Genomic DNA, 24,326 nt, shown 5'->3' with positions numbered 1-24,326 from the left:
ATTACAATAACTTACTAGGTGCTGCTAAAATAGAATTCTTCCATAGTGGTGGTTTTAAACATTTATATTTAACTGTGGCATTTTTCTCCTTATATTTTGACTGTGTTATTTATTGTTTTCTATTGCTGTTATTGTAGCAATTGTTAATCTATTATTATTTACAATTTTGATTCTAATGAACCTTACTATGGACATTTTAAACAATTTTTATCTTTTATTGGATTGCTGTAAAGCACAGCGAATCGTTATTGATTCAGAGGTTTGTGAATCAAATAAATCAATATCATAGGAAAAAGGTATATTCAAAAATGAAATTCTATACATATATACCACCACCACCCCTTTGGGTATGTACATTTATCCTGTGGAGGCATAGCCAGCCCAGGCCAAATGCCAAGGAGCCCAGCAGAGCAGCATCAAGCCATAATAGTCATGGATAATGGGGAATGAGCCAGGCCGGTTACAAGATCACGGTCAAAACAACAAACGAATTTGGTTGATATAGCAAATGTGCCTGTGAGGTGGAGGAGCGGTGGTGTGTGCGAAGGGGCCGGAGAGAATGCAGTTAAAGGAATATCTGACAGCTCAGCGTCATTCCCTGGGATGGGCAGCCCAAGTGGTATACGTTAGGGGAGGAAGCAACAGGGGCTAAGCCTCCATCGATTAACAAGTAAAAACAACAGAGCTAATTATAGGCGGGAGGTGGTTGGACGTGCCTATCACATGCGCAATGGCTATATCAATGATGCATAAAGGCGAATATCTCTTAAATAGTAGTTTTTATAATCTGACGATGTTAGCAGAGGCTAACAAAAGCTAAGTGGATAATATATTTTAAGTTCCAGAGATCACAATGTCTGTCTCTTCTTTTATAGCTACACCTGGATCTCATATTTTTAGGATATATATATCATGATTTGTCCCATTTGTCTATGGAGATTCTCAGTCATCCAAGTCATGGTTGTCCCAAAGATGCTTTTTCAAGAGGCAACTGGACTTTGTGGTTTTTCTTTGAAGATATTTTGCTTCTCATCCAAGAAACTTCTTCAGCTCTCCTTTGGGATGATTAGTCCCTCTCTTTGCACAAGAACCCTTGAACTTAAATGGATAGCATATTGCTTCATAGTCCCATTCCCCTATTCTACATTATTTAAAACCAATGACAAAATACTTATTAAAAATAAAAATGAAGGTGGATTTGCTCTTTCAATGGTTAGGCAAGGTTCAAAGTCAAAATCAAGAAAGTTCAGGCAATGCTTGGACAGCTTGCAAAACATTTCAAAATTTGCCTACAAGAACTGCCTAAATACATAATTGTAAATGTAACATCTTTCAAATCCACTATTGGCATATTGCACAGATAGTAATCCAGATCAACTCAGAGTGTGAATGCTTTGAGTTGTAAAAGAATATAAATAAAATGCCATCTTGTAAAATGAATTCCAGTCACTTACATACCAACTGGACATACCTGAAATCCCAAAATTCTTCTTGTTTTATTGAAAAGTATTGATGTCTCCTAGACCAGGAAGTTCCTCTGCTATTAACAATCCACACATCATATCCAGCATCTGCTAGTATGAAGCCCAGGCTCTGATGTGGAAGGTTTGCTATCCAAACACTGCCTTCCATAGGCAAACAATGCATCAAGAGTACAGAAGATTTGGAACCTTGTCAAGTTTTGGAGATGAAAACATTTATTAATTGCAATATATCAAGGTAGAGCAGGGCTGTCAAACTCGCAGCCTATGGGCCAGATGCGTCATGCACTGGCCACGCCCATGCCTGATTTAGCAAAGGGGAAAAAAGTCACGATACATCATGTGACGACACCGTGACACCGTGAGTTTGAAAGCCCTGACATAGAGCTAACCTATAGTCCTGGTTGGTTACTACATTGGAACATGAGAGTTAGATTGCTGATGCTTAGCTACGAAGTTTGGAGATGAATGTTAATGGAATTATGAAGAATCACAACAACCTTTTTCCTCTTTTGCTGGGACTTTGTCCAAGATCCATCAGTTTTGTGCAATGTATTTTAGCTGATGACCTGATTTCATTTGTCTTTGGTTATACATGAATATGTGTACACAAACATACTCATATAAATACGGTACATACACATTAAAGTGACCCAAATCTTGGAAAATCAACGCAAACTGGCATTTGGGAATAATTATTTTTCTTACAATTCATACATCCTGGGATCCTGTTCAGGGTCAAGTAGTAACCATCTTCTGTAAGGACCTCATATTCTTCTGCTGGATATCCCCAGAATTGAATTATCTCACTCTATAAGAAGGGAAAGAGAACATTCTTCCATCACTTTCTTCCAAAGCAAAGCACAAAGTTGCTGGCGGTTGAAACCAAAGTTCATGAAAAGTTCAATCTTAAAGACTCCTCGTATAGCCACAAATATCAAAGTCATTGTCACATAGTCAAAGTACGTTAGCTACATATACATTGGTATCAGCATAATAACAGAAACAAAGGCATTCAGAAGTACATATGGACTTTAGAAAAAAACTGCTAAGGGGAAAACAAATCACCATAGTCATTTCTGATCCCATTCATGTGCCACAAAATGCTGCCTAATTGTTGGGGAGAGGGTGAAAATCCTGAATGGCATTTAGAATACATTGTTAAAAAATGAATATGTCTGAATTCTAGAATTCTAGAATACAGCTTGCCTGTCTGGAACCCTCACCACATTTCTGACATCAATACAATTGAACATGTCCAGAAATATTTTACAAGAGTTCTTCACTTCTCTGAAAACAACAAAATACCTTATCCCACCAGACTTGAAATCCTAGGTTTAGAAAACTTAGAACTCCGTCGCCTTTGACAAGACCTAAGTTTAACTCATAAACTCATCTATTGTAACGTCCTTCCTGTTAAAGACTACTTCAGCTTTAATTGCAATAATACAAGAGCAACTAATAGATTTAAACTTAATGTTAACCGCTTTAATCTAGATTGCAGAAAATATGACTTCTGTAACAGAATCATCAGTGCTTGGAACACTTTACCTGACTCTGTGGTCTCTTCCCATAATCCCAAAAGCTTTAACCAAAAACTTTCTACTATTGACCTCACCCTATTCCTAAGAGGACCATAAGGGGCGTGCATAAGAGCACAAACGTGCCTACTGTTCCTGTCCTATTGTTTTTTTTTCTTTTTCTTCTTATATATATTTATGCTTCTACCTCCTCATATTTCTTCATATATATGTTTATATACTATATAATCTTTTTGTGTGATGCTTATGTATATTTTTATGACAAAATAAATAAATAAATAAAATAAACGAGACAAAAGGACAAGTCACTACATATTCAAGGAAACCACATACAAAAATTGTCATTTGGCAATGCAAGACCTTTCCAAAACAATTTGTGCTTTGATGTATTTTCATAATATATTAGCATGAAAGTATATTTACTTATCTAGAAGCTAAAATAATATTCCATCATTCTTCCACAATTCTTTGTATTTCTTTTCCCATTATCTTTTGTAGGATAACAGAAGGGGAGGGGGAGGGGAGGGAAAAGGGGTGATTCAAGAATTACAGCCACTTACTCCAATTAATAGTTAAGTTCTTCAAATTTTCTCAGAACTTTTCACCTTGAGGCAAATCATATTCAATATATAGAAAACATTGATACAAATATTACCAACTTTCGGTGTTGAGTATACAAAATAAATTGCCTTCTATTTTTCCTAAGGAAAACAACTGATATTTGAACCATGAAGGACAGAACTATTTTTTAAGAACTAGAATGAGAGGATATTTGAGTAAAATTGCCTCTGTCGATTTCCTTCAGCACCATGTCAGAAAGTAGATTATTCTGAACTTTAAAATATTCTGGATTGGATATTATCAATATAATCTTGTCAATAAACAAACCAAAACTCACCTCAACAATCCTTTAAATTGTTCCATTCTTCTTCTTTTGGATATCAAACAATAATATTTCTCTGTTGCTATATAAAACCTATCTGAAGACAAGTTTTGATGCGGCTTCTTGTTAACCAAAACTAAAAAAAATGAGTTTGAAACATTTGTTTAATAAATGCTAGATGTCAGTCTGATTAGACTTAGTCCCGCCTGTTTAATGTTTGCCACATCTTAAATTGGCTTCATTATTCACTATAAACAACCGTGAATAATATTAACAAATTTACTTCATTTTGACAGGATTTAGAAAAGCAATTTACATTTGGGTTTGGTCTTAAAGAAGTTTTCATTGCAATTATCTTATTTGTGCTTCCGTACATTGAAAAGAAATAGTAACTTCTGCATATTTAGAAAAACATCTGCTTCCCAGAGGATTTTCCTTCTACAGTTGCAGAAGAATCACCTTGAATAAGAAATTGGAATACAGGAACAAAAAATGTGGATAACAGATTTTTAATTTTGGGGGGGGGGGTACATTATCAGTTGCTTCAATCCGGACAGCTATTATTGCATCTTCTCTCATATCAGATATGCAATATTCATACATTTATACCTAAGACCAGCCTTTAAATGTCTGAGAATTCAAATCAACTGCACCACCAATCAGCAACAGCACCAAATTTTAACCACACAACCCTACAAACAGGACATCACCTCCCAATGACCCTCGCCTGATGTGATCTCCCCATCACCAGACCCATCACAAGACCTTTGTCAACCTTCAGGGTTGCCAACCTTCACCTGATGTGACCCACACCTGATCCCACATAAGACCCATTACAAGATTCATCACAAGACCCTCACCTGACATGACCCACATCTGACCCATCATTAAACCCACACCTGACATGACCACCCCATCACAAGACCCACACTAAACCCTTATAAGCAGAAGAACACAACACTGGCATGCCCTAAATTCTACTAAAGATGTTACCTAGCCTGGTAAGAAAAAAAATTGTAAACCAACCCACAAGCTTGGAGAATGAACACCCACTCTTATCCTACACCCAAGCTACAGATATTTGCCACTATTGCATTCATATCTGTACTGTGGTTCTCTAATCATACATGGTGTGTAGTGGTGGGTTGCTACTGGTTCGCCCCAGATTGGGTGAACCGGTAGCAGCGGGAGGCTCCGCCTACCCACCCGGAGGCTTCTGCACAGGTGCTGCCTAAGAGCGAACAGATAGTGACGGATTTTGAAACCCACCCCTGGCAGTGTGAGGGGACAGGCTGCCTACAAAATGAACAGCACCTGAGCTGATGGTGCCTTGTCCCTTTAAAACCTCTTTCTAGGCAACCAGGCAATATGTGGCTACAAAAGCTGAGCAGAGAAGCAGTTGGGTGCGGTAGCGTTAGCGTGGTGTTGATGTGGGAGTGAAAGTGGTTTGTGTTTGGGCAATTAAAAAAGCCAGTAGCAGCTTAAGGCAAATAGAAGAGTTACTATTCTCCAGATTAAAAAAAAAAGAAGGAACCGGAGTTGTAGTAGAATTGAGGATGAGTGATATAGTAAATTATGAGTACTAGCCTATATTACTTGTGGGTGTACTGCCTTAGAGGCCATGGGAAGTTGTGCAGGTAGCCCTGGACTTAACAACAGTTCATTTAGTGACTGTTCAAAGTGACAATGGCATTGAAAAAAATGACTTAAGGACATGTTTCACACTTATGACTGTTATGGCATCCTCTTGGTCACATGATCAAAGCTTAGATGCTTGCAGTTTCCTGGGGTCACATGATCACCTTTTGTGACCTTCTGACAAGCAAAGTCAATGGGGAAGCCAGATTCACTTAACAACCTTGTTACTAATTTAACAATTGCAGTGATTCAATTAACAATTGTGGCAAGAGACGCTGTAAAATAGGGCAAAACTGACTTAACAAATGTCTCATTTAACAACAGAGGTTTTGGTCTAAATTGTGGTCATAAGTCGATGGCTACCTCTATTGGCTCTCTGAGGTTTTAGAACCTACTTACCTGGATATATGTAAAAGAACCAGGGACCCATGGGGGAAAAAACTTTGAAATACTTTTCCATTTTTGTATAACTGTGTTTGAGGAGAAGTGCTGAATCTCCTTTCATTATATTTGTGGTTTTTTACAGGTCTGGATTTGGATAGTATGGTATAAGAAAATATCAAGAAAGGAACCTGAAAATAAAGTGAGATGTATGATCAATGATTGGAGGACCAGTTTTATGAAATCTGCTTTGTGTCCTGTCTATAAAAAAACACACACACACAAAAGATAATCACTCTGTCTTACATGTGTGCACATTCACGGCAGAAAATAAAATTCCTTCTGAAGAAAGTCAGTACATGATTTGATCTTAATCTCGGATTCTGCAAATAGTGTTTCACGTTTTATGCAGGATTTTTTCATTGTATAAGTTAGTAAATTGAGAAAGAGTACCTAGGTAGCTGCCATTTTTTGCTGAATCAGAGAGTTGAAAGGTACCATGGAGGACTTTTAATCCAACCTCCTGCTCAGGCAGGAAACTCTATACCATTTCAGACAAGTGGTTGTCCAATCTTTAGGCAAGAAAAACAAAATGCACAGGTATAGTATATGTGGTACCTTGCTCAATAGTAGTAACTGTGAGAGGGATCTTGGAGTCTTAGTGGACAATTATTTAAATATGAGCCAGTAGTGTGTTGCAGCAGCTGCCAAAAAAGCCAACACAGTTCTAGGCTGCATAAACAGAGGGATAGGATCAAGATCAGATGAAGTGTTAATATCACTTTATAATGCCTTCATAAGGCCATACTTGGAATACTGCATCCAGTTTTGGTCGCCACGATGTAAAAAAGATGTTGAGACTCTAGAAAGAGTGCAGAGAAGAGCAACAAAGATGATTAGGGGACTGGAGGCTAAAACATATAAAGAACGGTTGCTGGAATTAGGTATGTCTAGTTTGATGAAAAGAAAGACTAGAGGTGACACGATAGCAGTGTTCCAATATCTCAGGGGCTGCCACAAACAGAGGGGGTCAATCTATTCTCCAAAACACTTGAAGGCAGAACAAGAAGCAATGGGTAGAAACTATTCAAGCAGAGAAGCAACCTATCACTAAGGAAAAATTTCCTGACAGCTAAAACAATTAATCAGTGAAACAAATTGCCTCCAGAAGTTGTAAATGCTCCAACAATTGAAGTTTTTAAGAAGAGTTTGGATAACCATTTGCCTGAAATGCTACAGGGTTTCCTGTCTAAGCAGGGGGTTGAACCAGAAGACTTCCAAGGTCCCTTCCAACTCTGTTATTCTTTTCTATTCTAATCTCTTCTTAAAAACCTCCATTGTAGGAGCACCCATAACTTCGGAGGCAAGTCATTCTTGATTTCAGGCTATCTCTGAAGGTATCACAAACACAATGGGTTTTAAAGACTAAATATTTGCAATTTGCCTCACATGGAATCTATAGCTGCATAAATCAACCTGTCTTCCCCACCATTTCCCTTTCCTAATTTAAATCCTACAAAATTTAGCCACTTTGTGCACCTGATGAAGTCAGCTATAGTTCACCAAAGCTGATGCCTTTAATAAAATTTCTAGTCATAAAAAATGCTACCAGGCTCCAGATTTACCATAACCTATCCTGCTGATTTTCCCCTCCTAGAACATTCCCATCAAAGTAAGTATTTCTGTATATAAGCAGGAAGCAGCATCAAGACCCCAAATGAAATCCCAGTGGTTCCACTTGGGAAACTTCTTCTCGTGAATGAGATTAGTAATTCGATGTTGCAATTGTGCAATTTCGGAGGGTTGGGAAACCCAGTCCTGACCTCCACTCCACATTGCTATTGGGATGGTGATTGCTTCAATGTCGTACAGAGGAGGAGTTGTCTGTAGGGGAAAAAATGAATAATTCACATATATTTAAATTCATGGTAATTAAATTAGTTTTTAATGCTTCTATGTTACACAAAGGAATTGTCTGGGGAAAAATAATTAATATAGTAATCAACAAGACAATATCTTCATATATACTTTAATTCATGGTAATTGATACAGTAAATTAATTTGGAGACTTGATTTTTTTTTTAAAAAGGTGAGAAAGAAAATTAACTGATTAAAAATTCAATCCAATAGATATCTTTTTATTATTTATCTATTCCCTTAAGTCAACCTCAACTTTTGGTGGTTTCTTGGACGCAGTATGCAAATATATTTTTATTTATTTGGTTATTTGACTTGTGGATTTCCTTGTTGCTTACCATCTAAGGACAACCCACATTAATCCTGGTTACCCAAACTTAAGATCAGCAAAGTTTGGTTAAGTACTCTTCTGGTACAGTGAACTTTTATAACAATGGATTGATGTGGTATATTAATTTACAAATACATTATGATCTCAGCTCTTGTCCTTTTTCCATAGTAAAGCTGAGCACAATTTTCATTTTGCTTCACTGCGCTTTAGTTTTCTTTATTTTCTTTGGATCAGTCTAAATGAACTGATCCAAAACAAAAGCTAAAATTGATAATAAAGCCAAAACAAAAAAAGCTGATCAAATGTAATTGAAACTAAAATTATCCATACAGTAGTAATCAAATGCAATTAATATGATTATTCTTTATATATTTAATACTTTTTCTCTTCCAAACATGACTTTTTCTTCTCTTTTTTTCCTGTTGTATATTTTCCAGTTTGTTTTACAAGCCATCAAAGAATGTGACAGGACTATAAACTTTTAAATGGACCAATATCTATATATTGGAAGGGGCTTTCTATACCAAAATTATATCCACAATCCATTAAATTCCTACCTGGTTGTATATAACTTTATTCTTTGAGCCATAATCATAATATGTAAATTGACCTGAGTGAGATGTCTAGAAAAACAAAGGAAAACAATGTTTGGATATGTATACAGACATTTCAACAAAACACAAACTTGCACTTCAAAACCATAACTTTCGTACCAAGGACAATTGATGAGAGAAACAGAGATGCTTACATGTTCTTCAACTATAGATTTGTTGTATATTATCTAAGTAACAATCTTTGATCTATCTCACCATATACCCGCAGATCCCCAAGACAAATTTTCATTGCCTCCCAACCTTTCATTAAAACTCTTCCTTACGCAGTAATAAAAGCACTACTTTTTAGGGTCAGAATTAAGATTAGGTCATAGGCCTTTTTACATGGCAGAATGTTTTATTAGATTTAAATTGCAATGAGTGAAAGGTTGTATATCAAGAGAGTTCTTGATTTAGGGTTTTTTTTAATTGTGTTATTTTTACCTTTAATAATGCAATGTGTGAAAGAGTGCTTATGTGTATCAGGGACCAGAACAGTGCTGCTGGACTCACTGGGCAAATTGGTCCAGATCAGATGTCCCATGTAATGTCTCCAAGGAAAGTATGGATATCTAGGAGAAACTAAGGACATTCTTAATAAATAGAACATAAAACATAGAACCATAGGGCTGGATGGGATGTCAGAAGTCTACTAGTCCAACCCATTCCTCAAGATAAAGTAGGAAACTTTAAACTACCAGGGTTAAAATTGTTGTCCAGTCTATATCTGAAAACCTTCTAGTGATGGAGTTCTCACAACTCTGGGACACAAGCTATTCTATTCTATTCTATTCTATTCTATTCTATTCTATTCTATTCTATTCTATTCTATTCTATTCTATTCTATTCTATTCTATTCTATATTAATTGTTCTCATTGTCAGAATATGTATCCTTACTTTTAGGTGGATTTCTCTTTAACAAGCTACCATCTGTTATTTCTTGTCCTGCCCTCTGCTGCTTTGGAAAATAAGTCAACGCCCTCTTATTTATGAAAGCCCTTCAAGTATTAGAACACAGCTATGATGTCCCCTCAATCCTTCCCTTTGATAAGCTAGACATACTTAGTTCCCTCAACCATTCATCATACAATTTAGTCTCTTATCATCTTTGTTTGCTCTTCTTTGCTTATTTTATAAGATCTCAGCATCTTTTTTTGTATTGTAATGACCACAATAAAAGTTTGAGCAAAACTATGTACCAATTTGTATTGTAACTGTGACCTCACTAGTGCAGTATAAAGAGGTATTAGCACTTCTTGTGATATTGATGCTATCCATCTGATGGTGCACCCTAAGACTGTATTCATATTTTTTTTTTGAAGCTGTGGTATATTGCTAACTCATACTTAAGTGGTGATCCACTAGGGCATCTAGATCTCTCTCACAGTTAATAGTGTTGAGCCAGGTACCACGAATATCAGCACCTATATTTTTAGTTTTTCCGGCCTAAGTATAAGACCTTACTTTTCTCACCAAGGAACTGCATCTTGTTGGATAGGCCCCAATGCTCATGTTTGTCACGATCTTTCTGAATCTTGAATTTATCTTCTACAGTATTTCCCCCACTTTGATGCCATCTGTAAATTTCATGCATTCCCATTCTATCCCATCATCTAGATCGTTTATGAAGATGCTAAACAGCACTGATCCCAAGACAAAATCTCAAGGTACTCCATTGCATGCTTCCCTCCATGTAGATGTAGTTTAATTGAGGATTAGGCACTGGTTGTTGTTGTTCAGCCAATTGCGAATCCATCTTGTGGTGATACTGTCTATCCCACATTGTTCTACTTTACCAAGTAGTAAGCTATGGTCTACTCTGTCAAATGCCTTACTGAAATGTAAGTATACAACGGCCACAACATTTCACCGGTCCACTGCTTTATCTGTGAAGTAATAAGATTTGTCTGGCAAAATCTGTTTTAATAAACCCATGCTGGCTTCTACTAATCACATTTATTTCTAGGTGTTCCCAAATCCTTCATTTGATTATCTTTTCCAGGATTTTTCCAGGTGTTGATATCAAGATGATTGGTCTATAATTTCCTGGATCCATTTTTCCCTTTTGTAGATTGGAACGTCATTTTCCAGTCCTCTGTGCTACAGGATGTTTGAAATTTAGACTTTACATTTAAAGATTATTGATTACATTTAAAGATTATGTCTACCAGCTCCTTCAGACCCCTGGAATGTAAACCATCTGTTCCAGGTGATTTGTACTTGTCAGGGTTTGGATAGATAGTCTCTTACTAATTCTTTGTCCCTTTTGACTTGTATACCTGTTCCATCTCCTTCAGTACAGTTCTACTTTCTCTCTGCTGCCTGTCATTTCCTTGCCATCTGCTGCCATTAGTGGACCTATTGTTTCCTTGACTTTCGTCTTTTTCCTTACATATTGAAAGAAACTTTTAAAATTACTTTTGGCATTAGTTGCTAGTCTTAGCTTATTCTGGGTCTTAACTTTCCTGACACCCTCTTTGCAGATTTGGGCGATTTGCTGGTATTCTGTTTTAGTTATGTGTTCCTCTTTTCATTTTATATATTTGCTCTTTTTGTCCCTCAATTTTTCAGAGACCTCTTTGTGCAACCATGCTAGTCTCATCTGGTGTCTTTTGTTGTTGTTGTTTTTCTGTGGTATTGTTTTTTCTTGGGCCTTCATTATCTCATTTTTCAGGGTCCCATAAGCATCTTGAACTGTTTTTCCTTTTAGGATTTCCATCCATGGAATCCTTCTTAATCTCTCAGTTTATTGAAATCAAGTCTTTTAAATCTGACTGAGATGGTGTAGGGTTTCCTGCCTGGGCAGGGGGTTGGACTAGAAGGCCTCCAAGGTCCCTTCCAACTCTGTTGTTTATTATATCATATCATATCATATCATATCATATCATATCATATCATATTATATTATAGTCTAGAATACTAGACTGATTTGGTTCAATTACCTAATTGTGGTGAATTCAAGTATGACATGTTCCCTCTCCCCCAAAGTTCCTGTAATTTCTACTCCCTCAACCATTTCATCCCTATTAGTAAGAAGTAAGTCCAGTATAACTGTCCCTCTAGTTCCCCTCTCTACCCTTTGTATAACAAAGTTGTCAACTAGGCACATCAGGAACCTATTTATCTCCCACTCTCTGCAGAGTTTGTTTCCCAGTTGATGTCAGGTTAGTTAAAGTCCCCCATTATTACTGTGGTGTGTTTCCTCAGCTAACTAGTTATCAAAAAGTCCTCTGGTTGGTCGGGTGACCTGTAGTACATACCTGTAGCAAAATCATTTCTTTTTCCACTGATATTTACCCTAATACTTTTAAGAAGGTTTATATCCCTAATATTGTGTATTTCTGTGAAAATGTAGTAATTTCTTACATACAGTACAACATTCCCCCCCCTTTTTTTATCTGTTCCTTTTGAATAATTTATATCCTTCTTGTTGTGTATTCCATTTATGGAATCCCTTCCATCAAATTTCAGTAATAGCTACAATATTGTACTTGCCCTCATATACAACACAATCAGGGGTGGGTTCTACTTACCTTTACTACTGGTTCGCAATGAGACCACGCACTTCTGCAATGTGCAGAAGCTTCTGCGCATGTGCAGATCACCCATGATGACATCGTGGCAGGTGGGTGGAGCCTCCCGCCGGTTTTACTACCGGTTCTATAGAACTGGACCAAACCGGGAGCAACCCACCACTGAGCACAATCCTTTGAACCAGTGATATATTTCTCAAATTCTTAATTCTCTCATTGGTTGTCAATTTATCAAGAGAAATACAAATGAAAAACCAATCTGAGCACCCAAATTCTTTGCTTTTCTGCCTATTTGTTCACAGTCCACTGAAACGGATTTCAGGGTCTTAGTTGTATCATTCGTCCCAACATAAAAGAAGAAAAAAGGGATAATAATCAGTGAGTCTGATTCATTTAGTGAGCGTCTCTGCCATATCTTCAATCTTTGCACCTGGCAATTAAAATACTTGCTTTAAGAAATTTTCTGGTGTACAAATTGATGGCTCTGTTCTTCTGATTAGTGAGCCACCAATCACCAAGACACACCTTTTGGGGGGGGGGGGCGGCGTTTGTTTTGAGAAGTCTGAGCAACTTTACTCCTTATCACTGGAACATTTGACAAAGTCTTATCATTAATGTCTGTGTGTTTCCTTCCAGGGGGAGGATATGAAATTGATTGCCCAGTTCCAAAGAAGCCAGTTCTCAGACTTTTGTTGTTATTGTTGTTGTTCTTTGCATGTTGTGCTGCCATCGCTCTTCCCCTTCCTTGATGTGCTGTTTGAATAGACACTTCTGATTTTAATAGGAGTTTGTCATGTTGTCATCTTCACCACTGTGTGGGAGTGTCTGAAGTTTTAGTATCCTGACCTGCCTCGAGGGTCTTCACTTTTTCTTCATGTAACAATGTAGTTAGACTCTTCGTTTTTCTTCATGCAAAATTTTATTCTGTAGTTTGTATATAACTCCACAAGAAGTAGACAGTAGGTTTTCTCTTATGGCCCTGTTTATAATTCCTCAAGAAGTGGAACAGAGTCTTTATGTATTAAAAAAAAGTTTTAAAAAAATGTATAAAAAGAAGAAAAAGCTTGTAAAAATACATGTGGAAAAACAATTTAAAATTTTAAAACATACATGTTAAAATATGTAAAAACAGAGTCTATCTAAAAATTGGTGGGCACTGTTTATATTTTACAGGAAGTAGGCCGATAGAGTCTTTATAAATCATATTAAAATCAGGAAAAGAGATGTAAAAAAATTGAACTCTTTAGTAGTCTTCTAATAAAAATTAGCTTTTGCTCCCTTTTGTGGTTACTACTGAAATAACCAATCAATGTCTTGTGGGAGGGCCCCAAAAATGTATAGGGCAGAGTAATAAACAAAAAGAAGCAACCAAAGCTCCTTCTATTGCCCTTTACTCTTTTTTTATCATTCCAGATCTGAATATCCATTTGTCTTTACTTTTGAAAAGAACAAAACAATGAAAGGCTACAAGGAAAGTTCTGTCTGGGATGCAACAGCTCTTCAGGCCAAATTAATCACTTTTTAATTCCCCGATAGGTCTGTGATTGTACAACCGTCGTACATTGATGACCTACTGCAGATAATGACATTTCAATCGTACTGCTATTCCATCTAGCAGATCATAGACACAAAGTCAGAAGATTGTACAGTTCTGCACATTTCAGATTTCATTTCTAAGTAATTTCATTTCACAGGGTGACCAGAGAGAATACATGCTATTCACACCAAGGAAAAAGACCTAAGAACATTCTTAGCTTTTGGCTTTTGAAGACCATGGATTGTGGACTGAATTCCTATGCTCAGTTATTCCAATCACAGTTAAGGGCATTGGGTAGCAGCAGATGAATCACTTTCAAAAACCTCAAATTTGTATTTTCCTTTGCCTTATATCTCCTGAATTATATATTGCTTTCTTCATTTTTCTCTACAAGACATGCATGTTCTAGGATAGATGACATAAATCTCCATGACTGTTGTTTTTTCTAATTCTACATTGGAAGAAAACAATAAGCCAAACAAGAACAGCCAAAACCAGGAATGCCAGCCCCAAGATGCTGTCAAGCCTCAACTGGACAACTGCACTTAAATTCCTTTTTTATCCCCTCCCTGGACAATTGCTTTCTGCTTTTCATGTATAAGGGCTTTTTTAAAGTAAGAGTTTTTGGTGACCAAGGACTATAGGGAGCATTAATAATGATAGCATGGGAATTGATCGTTTTGGAAGTATATCATATTTTGGGATACAGTAAGGGTTACGGTAAAATTGCTGAAATAATTCCTGACAAGAACTTAATAATTTTATTTTAATCTGTTTCTGTTTGTATGTGTAAAAGTGTAAAGCTGTACCACATGTACATATGTGTGTGTGTCTGTATTCTGATACACACACACATACACACATTTTCAAGGTGGTGAGCATATTTAGTGATCATGCCTTCTATTTTTTCCTCAGAATAACCACCCTATGAGATTATTGGGATGAGAAAGAGTCACTGACCCAAAGTTACCTAGCCAGTGTTCATGCCTAAGGTGGGACTACAACTCATAAAGTACTGGTTTCTAGGCCACCAGCTCACACCAAACTGGCAAATGGTGATCCTCAAAATTCTGAGATCTTACAAAAATTTCCACTAGAGCAATGTTACTCAACCTTGGCAGCTTTAAGTTGTGTGGACTTCAATTCCCAGAATTCTCCCAACCTCCCAGAGGTGGGCTGCTGATGGTTTGTACGAGTTCACCTGAACCAGTTGTTCCAATTCTGTGCAGTTCGGAGAACACCAGGGTCTGCATTTTTCAGACCCTGGCGAAAAATGGCCTGAAAATGGTCAAAAAAACAGGCCGTTTTTCAGGCTATTTTCAGGCTGTTTTTTGGGCCAAAATTGGCTTGAAAATCAGCCTGAAAACCCATAAAACAGTCAGAAATTGGCACCCAAACCAGCCTGAAAACAGCCTGAAAAATGGCCTGAAAACTGTCTGAGAAACAGCCTAAAAATGGCCTGAATATCAGCCTGAAAATGGCTTGAAAAACGGCCCAAAAATGGCCTGAAAACGGCCTGAAAATCATCCTGAGAATGGCCAAAAAACCCAGGCCATTTTTCAGGCCATTTAAAGGCCAAAATCAGCCTGAAAATGGCCTAGAAATGGCCCAAAAATGGCCTGAAAAAGGGTCTGAGAACAGCCCAAAAGAGCTGGCTGCAAGTGGAAGAGAAGCCGGGTGAGTCAGACCCAGACTGACACACACTCTCATTCTCTCTCTCTCTCTCTCTCTCTCTCTCACACACACACACACACACACACAGAAGTTGGATCTTTCTTTCCTCCCCCAACTCCAGATTCCCTCCCCAACCCTGCCTGTCCCATACAAGTGTCCTACAGTTGGCCATGCTTACTCAGTCACACGATCCCCCCAGCCATGCCCATCCGGCCACACCTACCCAACCAGTCATTAGGGCAGAGAACTGGTTGTTTAAAAAAATTGCAGCCCACCACTGCGACCTCTCAATACTGGTTGGGAGAATTCCAGGAACTGAACTCCACACAGCTTAAACTGCCAAGATTGAGAAACGCTGCATTAGAGGACATGCCAGTCAATAACATCTTCGTAATCTTAATATTCTAGTTGGCTGGAACTCCTGATCCACGAAATTCAAGCTGTGGATCAACCTGGTGTCTTCCAATCAAGCAAAACACTGTCACAGTATTAACAAAGGCAGATATGTTGAAATACTTTTTTTCCACTTGCGGTTACTGTACCTGACTCCAATGGACTATATTTTTCACAGAGGTATAATCTGGGAATCGTGATAGATACACATCAACCCGACTCTGTAAGAGAATGGTGAATTATTGAAAATTCATTTCATTCCACAGAGAAATCTTGCATTGAGAGAGTTATAGACAGCAACTGCAATGTTGCCATTGAACGCAAACAGTGACATGCATAGATCATAAATGCCTGAAGTTATCCAGCTACGTGTATTCCACACAGTAAGTGACCACTGCATCATGTGTGTCATGAGGTCATCATGCGAACAATGCAAATTATGCAACAGTTGTGCAATCCTTCGAGCAATGACCTCATATTATGCATGATGTTGCATGCTTTCCCTTGTGTCTCCTGCCCACAATGATCGGTTCTAGATCCCATGACACCTACGGAAATTGCAAAGTCAAATTTGAATCTGTTTGTTATGGCCCGGGTTTGTTGTGGCCCGCTAGCTGCTAACAGAGCTGGCGGCAAACTCAGACAATGAGGAGGTTGGGGAGGAACTTGGGCCAGTCCTGGAGTCTGGGGAAGGCTCTGATGGAGGCTCTGTGTGGGAAACAGAGATAGAGCCAGGACCGTCTGACATTCCCCAGCTTCCTTCAGAGTCAGAGATAAGCGGGGAAGAGGAACAGCTGGGGCCTGTTCCAGATGCGTGTATGCACAGAACTGTCAGGAGAGGAGAACAATTGAAGACCAAGAGCCAACTGGGGAAGAAAGGCACACAGGGTGGTTGCAGGACAACCGTTTGGATTTCTTTTGGAAGATTTGTTCATCTTGATTCATGCCTCAGAGACTGTTTGAGAGAGTTTAATTTACAGCTTTGTGGCTGGCAGTTCCTGGCCTGGCAATTATCCAAGAAGCTGATAAGGTCTGTACTTCAGTTAATCCTTGGAGGGATTATTGCCTGGATTTTTCTGTGTGTGAATGCTATGAATTCACAGTAGCTAAATAAAGGTTTTTTTCGGGACAAGGAGTCTGTTTCTTGGTTCTGCTAAGGCTGGGTCAGAACAGGGTTGTCCTCTACCATAACAATATCTACAAACCTCACGACAAGACTTATAGCTAACACACCCTCCAAATGTGTTAGGCATATCTTGGGGCTGCCAGGTACGAAAGAAAACATAGGAACTGTTGAATATTAAGTATTATATTGCATTTATACTTACTGTATTCAGACTTCTCTGGCTGAAACCACCAACCATAAGAAGAGCTTGCTTGCAGATCATGCTTAACGGTTGGTAACTGCACATCTGAGCCAGCTGTGCTCTCAGGGTGGGGCTCAGCAAGCAGAATTCTTTTCTGCCAAATATAATCTGTACACCCATCACAAAGACAGTTCACATTGTGAATATTAATTACATGCATTTCTAAGATCAGTTTGTTGCCCTAATTCAGGGGCACTGAGAACATTCATTTTCTGAACTTCTTTCTGCTGATTGTTTCACACCATAGCATTATTTTGACAGCACTGTCTGAATACATTGGGCAGTCTCCAAATTTGATATGTAAATAATGATAAAAGTAAACTCCACCCTATCTGCAACAGCCTCTATTTCAGTAAAGTTTGATGAACATGTAAGTAAGCAATCCACCCATCAGCATGTTATTTGTGCTTTTCTATTCTGATTTTTTTTAATGTTTGGACAGCGCATATATTTTGAGAGTGTCAGTTCCGCAAGTGCAGCGGGCAAGCACGTACACAAATAGATCATGTGTGCACACACTTACCAACTGCTTGCACAAGTGGGAATATGCATAAATGCACCGGCACTTGCCCCCCACTTCCGTGGCCCATTTCTGAACGGCTCACAGACCGGTAGTGGGCTGAGACCCAGGGGTTCAGGACCCCTGCTCTATTGCTTCCTCTAATCTTCCAACATTAGTGTCTCCGAGATGTATAAAAGCTGTCAGGATGGAGACCATATCCACAAATTGAATCCTTCCCCTTTGTATATGCTTATGCCATCTAGGAATATACAAAAGGGTAGAGATCCAATCGCATACAGTACTTGCAGCTGTGATCTTGCCTTTTTCAATCCCATCCCTAGTGCTCTATTCTCGCAGGATACTAACAACCTTCCCCAGGAAAATAAAAGGCTTACCTTCAACAATGACTCTGGCAAGCGTGTGATTTGCAATAGCACACTTTTTGTATCCTGAAGGGTATATAAAGGGGCCAAGACAAAAAACATCTTGACCTTAGCAGCCAGTTGAGGTTTTATTGAAAATCCAACAAAGCCTGGAGATAAAGATTTCCATTAGTGTCCTTTAATTTGACTTTTATTACAATAATTGTAGGAATGTTGATTACATTTTGAATTAAGCTTGGCTCATTGGATATGGTTTACTTATCAACAACGCAAGAGGGGTTTGTCCTTGATTTGTTTCAGAAAGTAGTTTTCACCTTCCAGATCAAGCTTTTAGGTATTTGCTTTTTCCTGGGAAATTTCAGATTTAGAATAGGTTGGCTAAGTGCTGCTCCGTAGCTAGATATTGTCAGTAAGTACTTATTTTAAAATGAAGTTAACAAAGTATCAGAATGGATGTAATACATAGAAAGCAATTTCCGCAAGAGAAGTGGTTTTCTCCTGAACAACACCTCTGCATGTGAATAAGGAAAAAGGGAGATAGGGATTCATGGGTAAACATTTTCTCCAACTTTTCTTTATTCTTGAGATGAGATTTGTCGATTAATATTTTGATTCTATAAACAGGTAGAAGGTATTACATCAATGAGACCATGAGACCATGTCCAACAAGGACTAAGAAGTGAGCTGGACTAAATGATCTCAGAAATATTTTCTGATCCTTCCATTCTGTGATCCTATTAATTTTGATACCTAGGGTAGACCTTCTTCACATAGCAATGGATTTGTTTGATTTCTGAACAGTAAAGATTTCAGATATCACCAAGAATCCACAAAATGTTGCCTTGTATAATAGCTTCATTCTCAACATACCTATATTGCAGCCTTGTGAATGGCAGACAAAATAGAGATGCTCCTGTCCCCTTTTGTGAAGAATGAAGTTTATTATGGCAGAAAGGTCATATATGCCAATTTCGTGAAAACTGAAACCAAACACATATAATTGAGAATGAAGAGAACTTTTAGTTATTAATTCCATGTATTGGTCCTTTTCCTAAATTACTAATAAGTGTATTTAACTAACAAAAAAACAAAATTAACATCCCTCAGATATGTATATGTTTGCCCAGGAAAAGAAAAAAAATAGAAATTTCCTTGACTCATTTGGTTCTAATTTAAAATAAAATTTATAGCTAGAATAAAACTTATAGCATATTAAGGTTTAGACATACTTGATTTGATCTGATATGAATTGTAACTTCAATCTTAATTAAAGTTCAAATTAGTTTAAAGAGTTGATTCCATTCAATTGATTGAAAGATGAGTGGAACTGATTTAATAAAAAACTAAGCACACATGAAGACTGCTGAATTACCAAATCAATGTAAAAGTACACAGTTCAAAGAAACATTCAATCCAATGCAAAAACAATTTAGTGGTAGCTAAAGAAAAAAAATTATATAAATCAACTTCTCTTAAAACTGAAACTATCCACAGCGAATTTTTCATAACAGTGGTTAGTTAATTGTTACCTTTTAAACGTTTACATTTAATTGTAGCATTCTTTTGTCCCTTATATTTTGATTGTTCTTTTGTTGAATTATTTATTGTTTTCTATAGCTATTATTATAGCTGTTATTATTTACAATTTTGACTCTAATGATGATCACTGTGACATGTTAAATAAGTACCATGTTTCCCCGAAAATAAGCCCCTGTCTTATATTTTTTTGAACCCCGAATGGCCTTATTTTCAGGAAAGTCTTATTAATTTGGAGCACGTGGAGCAAGATGGGGCTCCTCTTGCCGTCTTACCTGATTTCCAGCTCTGTCTCCCTAACCTTAACCAGAAGAAATGGCAGGGACAGGCTGTGCATGCATTTAAATATTTTCATGAAGGGCTTATTTTCAGGCGAGGGCTTATTTTCAGGGAAACACAGTATATTTTCTTGGATAGCCATAAAGCACAATTAAGAAATTGTTAGATCTTCCATGGTACTGTTTCAGCCTTGCTTCGTTTTGCTGGCATCCTGCCATAAAAAGGAGGGGGGCAGGAAAGCAGGGGAATATAGGGAGGGGGGATTGACAGGAACCAGAGGTGCCATCCTGAGGCAAGAGCCATTGGTTTAAAGATCCAAGGACACAAGTGTGAGAACAGAATGCAAACCCCTGCCAAAGAGGTGCCAAACTTTAGAACTGTTACCAAAACATCTAGTTTGAATACCATTGGACATTAACAAAATGATCGAAGTGGAGAGGATCCAGGAGAAGGGAAAATCACTGGGTTTACACAGGAATATTCAGATCTGGCTTTCCTTATGCTGTAACCACTTGGCTTTGTAAAAGTGTACCTTTCGCTACACATGGAGTCACGGGTCTTTCTTTCCTAAATGCCCAAGCTAGGATAGACCTGACATTAATATTCAGAAATGAAAATTTGCCTAATCTATCTCAGCATTTTTTTAACTGGTACAGTTCAGAAATATATTTTCAGATTGTAAAGGTAAAGTACAAAGCTAGTGAATTAAGAACTATATACATTAAATATAATGATGAGTCCCAATTTTTTGCACATGATCTCTTGGACTTAATTTGGCTGGGATGATATAAGGCTTCTGACTTGAGTAGGTGGTTGGACTAGAAGACCTCCAAAGTCCCTTCCAGCCTATGTTTCTTTAGTATACATCAGCAGCCCCCAACCTTTTGAGCACCAGGAACCAGTTCCATGAACAGAGGTTTTTCTGCGGACCACAGGTTTAGCATGCTGCCTGCATCCTACGGATGTGGGCTTCGCTTGTTTGCATGGCCCAGTTTCTGGCACGCCATGGACCAGTGTTGGTTCACGGACTTATTAAAGATGCAAATTTGGGTGAATTTGCTCCTTGAGTGAAAAGACAAACAATCAAAAAAGTTCAGGAAATGCTTGGAGATCCAGGAAAACATTGTAAAATTTGCCAGAAATTTGCCAAATATATAATTGTAGCATCATTCAAATCAACTATCAGCATATTAAATTGATAGCAATCTAGATCAAAACAGAGTGCAAATGGTTCAGATTGCAAAAAAAAATATTGTTAAAATGTCATCTTGCAAAATGAATTTGAGTCACTTACATGCCAACTGAACATACCTGAAATTCCAAAATTCTTCTTGATCAATTGAGAAGTGTTGGTGCCTCCTAGACCAAGAAGTTCCTCTGATATTGGCAATCCACACATCGTATCCAGCATCTGCTAGTATGAAGCCTAGGCTCTGATGAGGAAGGTTTGCTATCCAAACACTGCCTTCCATATCCAAACAATGAAGCAGGAGTACAGAAGATTTGGAACCTTGTGAAGTTATGGAAATGAAAACATTCGTTAATTGCAATACATAACAATATAGCTACTAATACAGGGCTGTTCAGTTACTACATTTGAACATATATTTTGAACTGCTGATGTTTAACTGTAAGGTTCAGAGATGAATGTTTCATGGAATTATGAAGAATCAAAACACTCCTTTTCCTTTTTTGCTGGAACTTTGTTCCCAGATAAGACAGGAAGACCTCCACTGAAATGAAAAATGTTTACATAGGTATCTATTCCTTTTGTCCAAACAATTATTTAATGGAAAACCTATTAAAATTAATGACAAATTCATTCATATATTTGAATCAGTTTGATCTGATAATCCAAATCCTATCACTTCTTCAAATAGGCTCCCACCTGATCTGTACACCATAACTCTTTAAAATTTATTTGCATTTCCTTAAGTCTATGTAGTATACCCATTTTTACAGTTTGATTACTGTTCTAAAAACGAATCATTGACATCTCAAAAGAAAATATATCTTCACTACCCTGGGAGGATTTGCTTTCCAATAGTCATGTACGTCTAAGGAATAAGCAAATGCAATAACATGTTTAAGGTGCATCAGTTCTGTGCAGTGTTTTAGCCTTAAATAATGGCTTGATTTCATTTGTGTGTTTTTGTATGCATGTGTGGGAAGAAATATCCATCTGGTTCAGTTCCAAGCCAGGAGAAAGGCACTGGAGAAAAATGGAGAGCGGCAGCTGATTGGAAAGAGGGTCCATTTATTAATAAACAGGACCACATGGGTTGTGGCTCTGATGCAGATGGAGTTGAGAGTGGGGTGGGAGAGGGTTATACCTTCTCTTGGGTTTTGCACATGAGCTTCCTGTTCCTGTGCAAGAACATGTATTCTATTGGCTGTTGTCAGACTCACCTGGGGCCATGTCATAACTGGCTCTATAGGTTGTCCCAGCTTTGGTTGAAGTTTGAACTGCTGAGAGGATGCAAGGAAGGGGCTTGTGTTCTGAAAGGGTGCTGGGCAATTCCTATTGTGGCTGAGGGCTAATCCTACCTTTGTTGGATCTTGGGTGAGGATACATTAGAACCTCTGGTCACGACCATAATTCGTTACATAATTTTGGTCACAACCCGATTTGGTCGTGACCTGAATCTAATTGGAAATTTGGCAAATTACAAAAAAAACATGGCGCGGATGGGGAAATCGGCTGCAGCCGTGTTTGATTGTGACCAATTTTTTGGTCGGAACTCGATTTGGTCGTGGTCAGAAGGATTCGTGACCAGACGTTCTACTGTATTTGCTTATGTATAGAGCTATCGGTCTCTTTATCTCTTAAATGCTGACATCTTCTGTGGGCTATTAAGAAACGGAGGGGGCTGCTTTCTGTTTAAAATAACATGTTTCTCCATTTCTCATCCCAGGAAAATATAATATTCTACCTTTTTAAATATTTCTCAAAATATTTCATTTTTCTAGGAGAGGGGTGGGTGCTAACTTTCTACACACCTATGCCTGTATGTATACCCCAACACTTATACACGTATACACATACATACTGACCCAAATCTTGGAAGATCAACACAAATTGGGGTCAGAGAATAATTTTTTTTCTTACTCTTTGTATGTCCTGGGATCCTGTTCAGAGTCAAGTAGTAGCCATCTTCTGTAAGGACTTCATGTTCTTCTGCTGGATATCCCCAGAACTGAATTATCTCACTCTATAAGGAGGCAAAGAGAAAAATCTAACATCGCCTTCTTCCAAAGCACAAATATAAAGTTTCTGACAGTTGAAGCTAGAGTTCATGAAAAGCTTTATTGCTGAACCTTAAAATATCAAAGTCACTGTCCAAGTGTTTATTGTCACCTAATCAAAGCAGCATTAGTCACATACAACAAGTTGGTATCAGTATAACTGTGAAAACAAAGGCATTCATGTGCCACAAAATACTGCCTGATTGTTGGGGACCAGATATAAATCCTGAAAGGAAGTCAGGATGCACTATTAGAGAAATAAGTACATATGAATCCCAAAATAAGAGCATTCCCCAATGCAATATCTTCGTTCATGGTTGACCTGTAAAATCAAAGGCTGTTTTATTGAGGGGCGTGGTGCGTGGTGGTGGGAAGACATTCAGACAACCACTAGACAAGAGGAAAGGGAAATCAACATCCGCCATCTAGTGGATCTTCTTGCTATCTGCAGCCTAGATACAAAGGCCCTAGAAAAGGCTTGATTATACATACAGCATACATACATAGAAGAAAGTCCCATTGAACACAATTGGTAAAATACTTTTTGAGAGCTCAACTCACAAGATTCATGTGGGATTCAGGATTCATTTTTCTGATGCTTTCTACTTCTTCTGATCTCACATTTTCATATACATGAATCATAAGCAGCAATAGCCATATCCTGGAGCACCTGAAAACAAATTAAAAATGTGGGGAAGAGCTCCAGTTCAACTTGGAAAATGCATACCTGGGTTTAAAGAGTTGTAAGCACTGTAACAACAACAAAGCATTTGGATGAACTATAATGCACTTAAAGGTAAACGAGTCAATATATCCTATTGAGGGAGAGGAAATCATTTTTAAAAAATAGTTTATAACACTGCTGAGTTCACTGGCAGAATACCTCTGTTAATTGAATTCAATAATTCAGTCATTACTTAATTCAGCTTATCTTTTATAAGCTGAAGATTTATATATTCAGAAGCTCTTTAGCAAGTGTACAATAGCAGTGTAGCCAGGAGCCAAAACCTGTACATATTCAGGGAAACCACGCATACACCAAAAAAAACCCAAAAACCCCTCTCACACCATGTTGCTTGTCATTGTAAAGCCTTTCCAAAAACAATTTGT

General features: G+C 37.9%; 2 protein-coding genes across 3 annotated transcripts in view; both read right to left on the bottom strand.

The window, feature by feature from the left end:
- Nucleotides 1-1,609, bottom strand: part of LOC131200665 (lipase member M-like) — a 43,068-nt gene extending 41,459 nt beyond the window's left edge. Inside the window, exon 1 of one of the 2 annotated variants that reach the window (XM_058187775.1) lies at nt 1,472-1,609. The gene's annotated coding sequence lies outside the window, so the exon portion shown is untranslated. The remainder of the gene's footprint in view (nt 1-1,471) is intronic. The other variant, XM_058187777.1, reaches the window with a different exon arrangement.
- A 5,968-nt stretch (nt 1,610-7,577) lies between these two features.
- Nucleotides 7,578-23,859, bottom strand: LOC131200805 (lipase member M-like). The gene is made up of 9 exons (XM_058188069.1): nt 23,778-23,859; nt 23,080-23,182; nt 21,282-21,480; nt 19,026-19,135; nt 18,168-18,304; nt 17,232-17,378; nt 16,053-16,124; nt 8,730-8,795; nt 7,578-7,808 (listed from the first exon to the last, which is right to left on the bottom strand). The coding sequence occupies exons 1-9, from the start codon at nt 23,856-23,858 to the stop codon at nt 7,578-7,580; spliced, it is 1,146 nt and encodes a 381-aa protein (XP_058044052.1). The 5' UTR covers nt 23,859.
- Between the last annotated feature and the right edge of the window lie 467 nt (nt 23,860-24,326).

This window comes from Ahaetulla prasina, chromosome 6 (assembly GCF_028640845.1).
Source record: "Ahaetulla prasina isolate Xishuangbanna chromosome 6, ASM2864084v1, whole genome shotgun sequence".
In the NCBI taxonomy this organism is placed as follows: domain Eukaryota; kingdom Metazoa; phylum Chordata; class Lepidosauria; order Squamata; family Colubridae; genus Ahaetulla; species Ahaetulla prasina.
Note: the sequence above shows the minus strand (reverse complement) of the source record. Positions and strands in the feature narration are given on the sequence as shown.